Source organism: Puma concolor, chromosome A1 (assembly GCF_028749965.1).
Source record: "Puma concolor isolate L17-30 chromosome A1, mPumCon1.1.hap2, whole genome shotgun sequence".
Classification (NCBI taxonomy): Eukaryota; Metazoa; Chordata; class Mammalia; order Carnivora; family Felidae; genus Puma; species Puma concolor.
Genome location: NC_141667.1, coordinates 227,876,122 through 227,888,506, shown reverse-complemented (window position 1 = coordinate 227,888,506; position 12,385 = coordinate 227,876,122). Strand labels below are relative to the sequence as shown.

Genomic DNA, 12,385 nt, shown 5'->3' with positions numbered 1-12,385 from the left:
AAACAAAGACGCAGTTCAATAAACAAGTTACTGTTTTCTGAAATCCAATAGTTTCCTTATATAAGAACAGAAACGATTTCGTAAGCAATTCGTGCGTACAGATTTTCATTTCTCTTTTTCTTTGCTAGGACGAACATATAATGACCTGAACCAATATCCTGTGTTTCCATGGGTATTAACAAACTACGAATCAGAAGAATTGGACTTGACTCTCCCAGGAAACTTCAGGGATCTATCAAAGGTAACTGTTAATTTTCTTCATAAGACTTTATTCTAAAAGCGTTCCTACCAGGTATATTTGTAAGAAGTAAACCTGCATCTTCTTTTGTGGTCTGTGACTAAAGCACATCAATTCTTAGCATAGGAACTAAGCTGTAAGAGGATAAATTAGTACTAGCATAGACAGAATGAAATGCATACTTGAGAAAAAGCAGATGTAAGGAGAGGTTGCTCACATATCCTTGGTTTCAAAGGTCAAGGTAAAAAAAAAACCTGAAATTAGAACAAAATATTATGGTAAATTATTTCTATGATTTATTTCTTAGATGATAAGACATATCATCTTGACCATCTGCACACACACACGCTATGTAGGGAAACATAATAGTGAAAAAAAGTAGGGCACAGTAATTTATCAAGGATCTGTTAAGATACAAGAGAGAAGATTTGGCCCCAAAAAATGGCAAGAAAAAATACATAATGGTGGATAAGAATAAAAAAGCAAATTTTCGGTTAGTTTACCTCATTTATCCAGAGAAAACTTCAGTGGGTTACTAAATTATTTGAAGTGCAGTGAAAAATTAGGAACTAAGCCCCAAAATGCTTCTCTGGAGCCTAAGCTGATGTCAGAGCCAGACCCTAAAGTTTACACATACACTTCAGCCATTTTAAGCCTCAGCTCATTCACTCTGTATTTCGCTCTCTTTTCTATCATACTTTTTTTTTTTTTTTGAGAGAGAGAGAGAGAAAGAGAGCAGAGCATGAACAAGCATACCAGCAGGGGAGGGGCAAAGAGAGAAGGAGAGAGAGAATCTTAAGCAGCCTCCAGGACCAGCACAGAGCTGACGTGGGGCCTGATCTCAGGACCGTGAGGTCACAACCTGAACCGAAATCAAGTGTTGGATGCTGAACCGACTGAGCTACCCAGGCGCCCCTCTACCGTTCTTGGTTGTCCGCTTTAGCATCCCGCAGCAGGACGCACACGTGTGTGCGTTTGGTTTGGGTGCAGGGAGGGCTGAGGGGCTCAGCAAGAGATGCATAAGCCCTGCAAGTCAGGGAAACATGCATTGTGGCCAATTTGAGAGTGATCCCACAGATAGTTTTTAACTCAGCACACCTTCTCTTGCCTCCTTTCTTACTTTTGGAAACTAGACCTACGAGGTTGAAGTTCTGTATTACATGGCTTACTAGCTGTGTGACCTGATGTCACTTTCTCTTAGCCTTGGTTTCCACATTTGTAATGCGAGAATAGTACCATCCTAAGCCACACGGTTGCTAAGATCAAATGACACATGCATTTAAAGAATGTGACACTGGTACTTGGCACATTGAAGCACTTCGTGACTATTAGCTATTATTATCATACATGCAATATTTCTTAGCCTGTTTTTGAAGCCAGTGTACAAATATCTGCACATTCTTATCTGTCGTTCACTCTCTAGTTCTTTTATGTTTTGTGTGACCTCCTTATCGAATCTCTGTTGCTACCTCATTGCTAATTTTAGTTATGATGTTACAGGTTTGAAAGGGACCTGGAGAGATGAGTTAGCCAACATCTTACTGAGAATCACACATCTGGGAGAAAACAAAATGCTAGCAATTTAATTCTAATACGGTCTCAAATATAGTAATTTTTCCAGTCCAAATGAACTGAACAAAAATCTTGCATCATTTACCATGGACGAGTAATTATTCAGGCCCAGGTAGATAGAAACAGTGTACTTCATGGGGCCTGCCCTCCCGGAGCAAATATAGTTATAAAGTATCTGAATCATGAAACCATTCTCTGCAAAACTGAATGATAAGGTATGATATTTTACAGAGAACTACATGAGAGGCAATAGGCAGTAGTTAGGAAAGGGAACCCCGGAGCTAGACTGCCTGGGTTCACATCCTAATTCTGCCAACTTACTGGCTTCAGGGTCTTAGACAAGGTTAATTTTCATTTTGCCTCAGTTTCTTCACCTGTAAAATAGGGGCAATAATAATAGATGTGTTATGAGGATTTGATGAGTTAGTAAGTGTAAAGAACTTAGGAGAGTTCTTGGCATTTCAACATTAGCTAACACCGTATGTCTAAAGATAATGTAGTAAATCATTGATAGAGGTCATATACTTCAGATATTGATGATAAATAGAGATGCTATTACATTCATGTTAGCATTAGAATGTGTGAAGATATGCATTTTTTGACATGACTTGCCAAGATTGTGGTGTAATCTTTGGGTGTGAAACAAAACCAAACTAACTCATCAGTGTGAGGATGAAAACTGTCAAAATGGTTCTTTTACACCATCTTGTCTGCATATGTTTTATTTAGCATGACTCAAGTGGCTGTTGTATGCTAGTCAGTATAAAATACACGTACAATTAAATTTATACTAGATTGTCAAGTAGTATGATACGCAGTATTAAAACCTCAAAAGCTGACTACCACTCTGGCTATTTTAGATTTTTTTTTAAGATTATTTTAAAAACAGGGCAAGAGGTTCTTTTGCTTTGAAATTAACTGGACTATTATGGCAGTAGGAAGCTTCTCAGTTAAGTTCCCTTTACTTCCTCCATTTATGTATTCATTTTTCAGTCAACAAATGTTTATCGTACCCCTGCTATATGTCAAGCACAGTACTGCATGAAAGAGTGTACAGGAGTTAATAAAACAGACTTAGTCTCAGCGCTTTTTGGAAAGAGTCCAGTCCAGAGCTGAGATGAAAACTCAGGTAGTTACCAGAAATCTGAGGCCAGCATTTCTGACAATAGGTTGAGTGGGGACTGGACCAAATTGGAGAGTTCATGCTTAACTACTTGAAGACATTGGACTCAAATGTTCTTAAAACACTATCCCAACCAAAGAAAATATAGCCTTCATTATAATTAATATGGATTAGAGATGGCATATGGTAAAATATTTGCAAGTCATTATAGATTTTTAATTTGCTCCTATAAAAAAGAGATAAATGAGGAGATCACTGTTTCTAAAGTAACTAGAATATGTAAACATTCTTCAGGTTTTTAGTGCTGATTCATTTAGCGTTCCTTTCGGCAGAGCATTTCCCTCTGTAACTCACGCGTGCTCTCCTGATTGTATGTAATGTTAAATAAGTAGAAGAGGTAAACAAACAAGGTGACGTGAATACTAACTATACGTTCGCAAGCATGGAGTCCTTCGTGCTGCGAACATTTGAACCTATGAGCTCTTAAAAGATAGATAGCTTTTTTTTCTGCTATGTTCCATGCTTTAGTAATTTGTTCTTTATATTCTGTCAGACAAACATGATAGGAAAATGTTAGCAAATTAAAGACTCCTGATGTGTTAATAAATTGCTCTTGCATTGTTCCCATGCTTCATTGAATTTCTTAATAGGAACTTCTTACAAATGGACTAGAAACCCAAAACTATCCTGTATAAAAATCATTAATAAACAAGATTTTAATGTATGAAAATATTTTATATACCTAATAGGAAAGTGACATTTGAAGTATAATATTATAATTGGAAGGACAAACTACTAGTAGTGAAATATAATTGTAATGAGATGACCATTAAGAAGGACATGAAAGTCTTATTGGTATAATCAATACTACAAATGAAATATTTAATACAGAATTTGTTAATCTTCAAAAGCTCAAGGAAGAATTGGAATATCTGAATGATATTATTAACCAGGAACCTTCTAAAAGGTCTCTAAAAGCAAAAGAAGTGTTCCTAAACAAAGATTGGGACCCGTGGAATAATTTCTAGCAGTGAATAATTCTACAATTGGTTTCAGTAAGCACCTTTTTTTTAAAATTTTTTTTTAATATTTATTTATTTTTGAGAGAGAGAGGGAGACAGCACGAGAGACAGGGGCGGAGAGAGGAGGAGACACAGAATCTGAAGCAGGCTCCAGGCTCCGAGCTGTCAGCACAGAGCCCGACGCAGGGCTCAAACCCACAAACTGCAAGATCAGAGAAGCTGTGAGGGGTTTCTGGGTGGCTCAGTCAGTTAAGCATCCGACTTCGGACCCGTGAGATCATGACCTGAGCCGAAGTCGGACGCTTAACTGACTGAGCCACCCAGAAACCCCTCACAGCTTCTCTGATCTTGCAGTTTGTGGGTTTGAGCCCTGCGTCGGGCTCTGTGCTGACAGCTCGGAGCCTGGAGCCTGCTTCAGATTCTGTGTCTCCCTCTCTCTCTGCCCCTCCCCACTCGCACTCTGTCTCTCTCTCAAAAATAAATAAACGTTAAAAAAATAAGCTGTGAAATATACAATCCCTAGAAAATTGAATTTGTTTTCTTTCTTTATAATCCCACATTACACTGGCTTCATGAAATTCTATGTTGTCAGAACTTCTGAATGAAAGCTTGAGAAAACCCAGTTCATATTGGCTTGAACAATAAATCAGTGTTCTGACTGAAAATTCAGAGGCACGTTTGGTTTTCAGCAAGATCTTCAACAGTGATACATATAATAAAGGTTCTTTGGTTCTTTCCTTCTTCGGCTCTGCCTTCCCCACTTGGGCCTCAAAGTTCATCTCCACTGAGTGGCCTCCAAGAGCTCCAAGTACTCCCCTTCAAGTATTAAAATGGCTGTGTCAGTTGTTCTAGACCTCACATCATACAACCCAAAGGAAAAGAAAGCATCTCACCGAGTAGCTCTCATGGAAGACAGAAGAAACTTTTCTTTCCCAGAAATCCCAGAAAATGTCTCCTTATTTCTCATTGGTGCTGCTTAACAGGGAGGGGAATATGTTCACTGGAGATGAAATAAGCCAGTCATTTCCCATGGTTGGAGCCAAAGGTAGAGTCAGGATCACACAAGACACCTGTCAGGGAATGATGAGGTGAAAGTTGACCAAAGGGAATTTGGATTTCCATTCCCTAAAAAAAGAGGACTTAGTTGTGGTCAGCTCTCTGTTACAAAGTGTCGAGTACATTGTATCTGAGTTTCTTCTCTTCTATAATCTAGAGAGTAGCAAATAAATTACAGGTTTGTTTGCACACAGCTACTATATAAAAGGAGCTTTTGCAAGGTGCTAAGAGGACCTTAATGTATAGTCCTCACCCTGGAGGAATATTCACTTGTTATGAGGGGAAAAAAGCCAATAGGCAATGGGTTTTTATTACATGCATACAATTTTAATAGATGAACATCAGGTGGAATCAGAGATAAATTTGCCATAAAGCTAATGAAGCTTAAACTTTAAGGCCCCTCATGTTTCAGGGGCTTCCTATGCCTTGCCCCTCATCTTACGCTCATAGGCATAGGTTTGTTTTCATAGAGAGCCCCCCTCCAACAAATTCCTAAGCCCTCTGGACTTCTTTTTCCTCTTCTTTAAAATGAACACAGTACTGGGGCGCCTGGGTGGCTCAGTCGGTTGAGCGTCCGACTTCAGCTCAGGTCACGATCTCGCGGTCCGCGAGTTCGAGCCCCGCGTCAGGCTATGGGCTGATGGCTCAGAGCCTGGAGCCTGCTTCCGATTCTGTGTCTCCCTCTCTCTCTGCTCCTCCCCCATTCATGCTGTGTCTCTCTCTGTCTCAAAAATAAATAAACGTTAAAAAAAAAAATTAAAAAAAAAATGAACACAGTACTATTTACATAATAGGGTTGTTGGAAGAATTAAACGCACTAATGTAGGAAAAGCACGTAGCGTAATATCTAGCACACAGGTAGCATTCAGTGGTAGCTACAAAACACATTTCTATAACTGTCAGCTGAGGGCTCACTGTCTTTGGTACGATCGAAAAAATTGAGAGAAAGATGGTTTGATTTAATTCTGTTCTAATAAAATAAAAAGCAATACCTTTTAATAAGATACAGAGTCATGGGGCACCCTGGGTGGCTCAGTCGGTTAAGCGTCCAACTTTGGCTCACGTCATGATCTCACAGTTTGTGGGTTTGAGCCCCGCGTCGGGCTCTGTGCTGACAGCTCGGAGCCCGGAGCCTGCTTCGGATTCTGTGTCTCCCTCTCTCTCTCTGCCTCTCCCCTGCTTGCACCCTGTCTCTATCTCAAAAACAAATAAACATTAAAAAAAAAGATGCAAAGTGATATTCTCATGCAGAAAGTAATTGCTTTTCATCTCTTTAAATTGTCAAATTACCAAAACCTTAAACATCCAGATACTGAAGTTAAATGTTTATTGAAACTTGAGATGCACATTTATTTAGACTGAAATATTTTATGACATTTATAATATTCATATTCTTTCTTTTAACCCAATTAATTGAACAAAGAGCACAGGAACAGTGAAAGTTCGTTATCAGTAAAATTTATTAGACCCCTCGTTTTGATTAGCCTTCACAGGTTCTAGTTTTATGTATTACCTGTACAAGGTAGAGGTTATGTTTATTGTTTGGCATGATGGACAGCAAATGAAACAATGTGTCATTGACTTATCTTTTCAGCACTCAACCAGTAGTGGGTGTGACAATTTTTCCCTCCATGTATACAGATTTTCCTTATGGAGATGCAACGTTGTGGTGAAATCTATCTTAAAACATGATGTATGCTAATGATTCAGTTATTCACATACACTCACACGAACCTTGCTCTTAAATTACAGTGGTTACATGGCTTTGACATGAAGCACAGCCTCTGCTCATTAAAGTGTAAATGGAATTTTCCTATTTCCCAGTCATGCCCTCTGATAAATGAAATAGTTTCATCACAAAGCCAAGTCCTGCTAATATTGACATGAGCGTTAAGACATCACACACACACACACACACACACACCCATTCACTGAGTGGAAAAAATATATTTTGTTAACACAGGAATTGTTTGACTGACAGATGATGATAAGCATAACCATTTTCCCAAATTATTATGCCACTTAAAAAAAGGAAGTGATAATGCCTCGAGGCTTTGAAATGTGATAATGCAAATGAACGCACTGAAGTGTGAATACTCTTCAGCCGTCCATCCATGATAGTACAGCCAAATGTCTATATGCCATATAGAAGAGAGTTTACCTTGTTAGGTGTGGGGGGTGCTCCATTCAGCAATGTGGCACAAGTTTCTATCGTTATTTTATCTTTTCTTTTTCACCTTAAGTTAACAATATCTAAAATGAAATTCGTTCTGTTTATTTTAATATATAATCTCACTAATGCTTAGGTTTTAACAACAAAACCTGAAGAATGGGCAAAACTACTGGGTGTATTAATAGCTGACTATGATGCTATAAAACTTGGCAGAAGATAAAAATGTGAATGTGTGAATTTAATTCTATACCAAAACCCGCCAAAAACCTACTGCCAAATTTGAAATACTTTTCTAAATATATGTCGAATGTCACCTTAACGTTAGTATACCCCAGCTTGAAAACTGTTTTTGTTAGACTTGCTCACACTGCATTGTTGAAGGAGAGGTACTATTTTGAGATGGAGTATTGACTGGCAGTATTTGGAAACTGTTTTAAACTCATGGAATAATCCAACCTGAGGGTATAACTTGCAAAGGGGGGAAATGCAAAAAAGGCACCAATTTCAAAATTGGGTTTATTTGAATTTATATTTCTATTCATGTACTTGCTCTTCCATTATACAAGCATTTATTGCACACCTACGTTGTGCCAAGTACCGGAGATAAGAAGACGATAAGATGGTTGAGCGTCTGACTTTGGCTCAAGTTATGATCTTATGGTTTTGATTTGTGAGTTTGAGCCCAGCATCAGGCTCACTGATGTCAGCGCAGAGCCCATTTCAGGTCTTCTGTTCCCTTCTCTCTGTCCCTCCCCCACTCCTGCCTGTGCTCTCTCTCTCTCAGAACTAAATAAAACATTTTTTTTTAAAAAGACAATAAGAACTGGTTCATACCCTTAAGAATCTATATTCATTTTTAGTTTACCCAGTGGCATATTATGTTCTTTTCCTTCTAACTGAAAGAAAGAACCAACTAAGTTCAGACAAAGAAAAAGGTTGGTTCATAGGCACTGTGACAACCAGAAATAGTGAGGTGTTTTTTTGTTCACTTTTATCTCCACTATTTGTTGGAGATATGTAATAGGGTGACAGGGAGCTCTGAGGATGTACACAGAAGTCCCAAACCGGTCCCATGCTCTGCCAGCTTATGCTAAACGTCCCCTAGTCTCTTTTCTAGTTCCTTCCCATTTAGCCAATTGTCCGACCCCTTCAGAGAGAAAGAGGGAGAGAGGGAGAGAAAGAGAAGAAAGTGCTAGAGCCTGTCCTGCTTTGAAAACTTTAAGCTGTCAGGGGCACCTGCCTGGCTCAGTTGGTACAGCATGCAACATTTTTTTCTCTCTTTTTTTTTAATTTTTAAAAGGTGTTCATTTATTTTAAAAAGTGTTTATTTTTGAGACACAGAGACAGAGACAGAGCGCGAGCAGGGGAGGGGCAGAGAGAGAGGGAGACACAGAATCCGAAGCAGGCTCCAGGCTCTGAGCTGTCAGCACAGAGCCCGACGCGGGGCTTGAACCCACAAGCTGTGAGATCATGACCTGAGCCAAAGTTGGTTGCTTAACTGACTGAGCCACCCGGGTGCCCCATGCAACTCTTGATCCAAGGTCATGAAGTCGAGCCCCATGTTGGATGTAAAATTACTTGTCAAATAAATAGATGAATAGTGAAAGAAAGAAAAAGGAAAGAAGGAAGGAAGGAAGGAAGGAAGGAAGGAAGGAAGGAAGGAAGGAAGGAAGGAAGGAAGGAAAAATGAAAGAAAAGAAAAGAAAACTTTAAGCTGTTAGAGAAGGAACTGGGAACCATAGGAGCACATTTGCAGTGTATGTTCTTAGAATACTACCTGTAGAGAGGAAAAGAGCCTGCTTATGCCCTTTGGGGTCGCATCTGAAGCACAGCATTATTAAGACAAAACTAGGCCAGAGTCCATCTCCTTTAACGTTTCTCTCCCGCTAAAACAGAATTTTCAGTAGAGATGGTCTTGAAACTAATTTGTAGGCTCATCATTATCCTAGTACTTAATACTTAGAAAGCCTTTAGAACTGACACATGAAGATTTAGGATATTTAATTACGCCTCCATTGTTTTTTTTATGTCAAAATTGGTTACTTTTCACTAAGATATTTAAAATAATTTTCTTAGGAATTATCCTGGGGTAATGATAATAACAGCCAACATTTGACATGCACTTCTTATGTAGTCATTGTGCTAAGCACTTTACATAGATTTTCTCATTTTATCCTCACAACTTTATGATGGATTGCATCGGTTTTATAAGTTGCATTTCCTTTCATTTGTTACCTATTATTTCCCTACAATAGGTAAATAGAATATACTGAAAAAAACAAGCAAACAAAAAAAAAACTAAAAACAGGGCACCTGGGTGGTTCAGTTGATTGTCTGACTCCGACTCATGTCATGATCTCGTGGTATGAGTTCGAGCCCCGCGTCAGGCTCTGTGCTGACAGCTTGGAGTCTGGAGGCTGCTTTGGATTCTATGTCTCCCTTTCTCTCTGCCCCTCCCCTGCTCACACACACACACACACACACACACACACACACACACTCTCTCTCTCTCTCTCTCTCTCTCTCTCTCTCTTTCTCTCTCTCTCTCTCAAAAATAAAACGTTAAAAAAGTTTTTTAATAATAAAAAAAATTCTAGTATGTAATAAATCTTTTAGATGCCCCCACCTTCCCTAAAAGCCCTACACTATGGACAGCCATGTGATAGGAGCAGAGGAGGCAAAGAAATGCATTGAGGGAGCCATTCTCCACCTCCAAAGACTTCAGTCCTGTGTGGAACTGACAGACCTGTGAATATGCTAATCAATTTTGCTAATCAAAATTCAACTTTGGCTCAAAGTCTCTCTCTCTTCCTAATGTAATTAGTCATGTTTATTCATCCTATGAAAAATATATAAAGGGAATTGCACTCAAGTATAGCCAGCAAAATGTACGTCTTAACACATACTTATCAATGCTTCAGTACTTCAGGTTCTGTTTATTAGGAATGGATGTGGGAGTTGTGTGGAGAACAGCTGAAGTTTACCTGATGATGAGAGGCCATGTTGTGCAGAAAATTATGAAGGGGAGACTTTATCTGTTTAAGAGAACATTTTCACACATTAGAAGTACAACTTTTCTTTTCTTTTTTAAAGATTTTATTTTGAAGTAATTACTACACTAAACATGGGGCTCAAACTCATAACCCTGAGATCAAGAGTCACTCACTCCACCACAAAGCCAACCAGGTGCCCCGAAAATGTTTGTATTAAAAACTTTCTTAGCTATAAGAACACCCCAGAGCATAACCACAATGGAAAGGTCTTAGTGTGAGTTTGAAAGATTTTGCTTCGTTGTGGCAAGCAAGCTTTATTTTGTTTTGACTTGTTGGTATAGCAATTTTCAAACATAAATAAAAGTACCAAAAATAACTAATACACTTAGTTATTACTAATACACTTAGTACTTATATATTATAATTACTCACATGTTTAGCTTTGTTTTTGTTCTGCTGAAGTATTTTAAAGTAAATTAAAGATATATCATACCTTACCCATAAATACTTTAGTATGAAAAAAGCATTTTTCTTCATAACCAGAACACCATCATCACCCCATACAAGACTGACAGTTAAAACTCCCTAGCATTATCTAACACTGCGCTTTAAATCAGATTTTCCCACTTATCTCCCATATACCTTTAAAATTTGTTTTTTTCAAGCCAAGATTCAGTCAAGGACCTCACGTTGCACTTGATTTTTATGTCTCTCAAGTGTCTTTTAGAATAAAATAGCTCCTAACCAGCACTACCCCCCACTTTTTTCATGATATTGTGTCATCGAAGAGACTGTTCCAGTGTTTTTATAGACATCTCAGCTTCTGGATTTGTCTTATTTTCTTCATGTTGTCATTAACTTTGTTTTAACTAGTGAAGTTTTGATATATGGTGATTCAAATATCAGTGAAAATTAAAAACAGGAATTTATATTTGGAAATATATGCTCTTTATTGTTTGCCAGCTGAAATATAAAGTTATTGTAGTTAGATTAAAATTTATAGAAGTTTAAATGTTTTCTGGGTCATATAATTGAAAAAAAGCCCCTAACATTCTATACATGGAATAAACCAAATTCTTTTTTTTAATATAGTTTATTTATTTATTTTGAGAGAGAGCGAGCATGAGTGGGGGGAAGGGCAGAGAGAGAGAGAGAGAGAGAAAGAGAGAGAGAGAGAGTCCCAAGCAGACTCCACTTTGTCAGCATGGAGTCCAATGTGGGGCTCAAACTCACAAACCATGAGATCATGACCTGAGCTGAAGTTAGACACCTAACTGACTGAGCCACACAGGTGCCCCTATAAACCAAATTGTTAATCAAACAGTGCAAAGGGATTAGGGAAGACTAAAATCTCCATTATTCTCACTTGTCGTTTTATGTATATTCTTCAAAAATTTTTTCTCTGAATACTTAAGCAAAAATAAATTGCATATGTACTATAAGATTTTTAGGAAGCCATTGGGGGTGCCTGGGTGTCCCAGTCAGTTGAGCATCAGACACTTGATATTGGCTTAGGGCATGATCTTATGGTTGAGAGTTTGAGGCCCATGTCAGGCTCTGTGCCGAGCGTGGAGTCTGCTTGGGATTCTCTCTCTCTCTCTCTCTCTGTCTCTCTCTGTCTCTCTCTTTCTCTCTCTCTCTCGATCTGCCTCTCTCTCTCTCTCTCTCTCAAAATAAATAAATAAGCTCTTTAAAAAAAAAAAGAAAGAAAACTATTGATAATGCTGTGATGCTGAAATTGCTTATGATGCAAATGGCCTTTTTCAACCCTGGTACTCGTAATAATAATTTACTATTACCTATAATCCATTCTCCACACAACCATTGGAGTTATCTTTATAAAGCCTACTTCAGGTCTTGTTTTTGTCCTGCTTAAAAGCATTCGTTGACTCTCCCCTTCACTTACCATAAAATATGTTTCATTTCCCTGATCTACAAAGCCATATGATATGCCTCTACCTATTTTATCACCTCATCTCCTAAACTCTTCCTCTCGTCCGCTGTACTTTAGGCACAGTCTCTCTGTTCCCTGAACATGTCAGTCAGGACACCTTAGGCCTTTGTACCAGCTCTTCCTCTGTCGTGAATTCTCATTCTTGAATTGCATTTGACCAGCTCCTTCTGGGTATTTACATCTCTGCTTAGAGGTTCTCCTTGAGAGATGCCTTGCTTCTCACCCGGGCGCTCCTATCCTATTAATTCTGTTTT

The 12,385-nt window shown here is 38.5% G+C and overlaps 1 protein-coding gene across 12 annotated transcripts in view; it reads left to right on the top strand.

Annotated features, from left to right (window-relative positions):
* NBEA (neurobeachin) overlaps positions 1-12,385 on the top strand; it is a 697,478-nt gene that overhangs the window by 589,001 nt on the left and 96,092 nt on the right. For all 12 annotated transcript variants that reach the window (XM_086713686.1, XM_086713662.1, XM_086713695.1 and 9 more), the window contains one exon: positions 129-241. In XM_086713686.1, the coding sequence (XP_086569812.1) occupies positions 129-241 (113 nt within the window). The remainder of the gene's footprint in view (positions 1-128; positions 242-12,385) is intronic.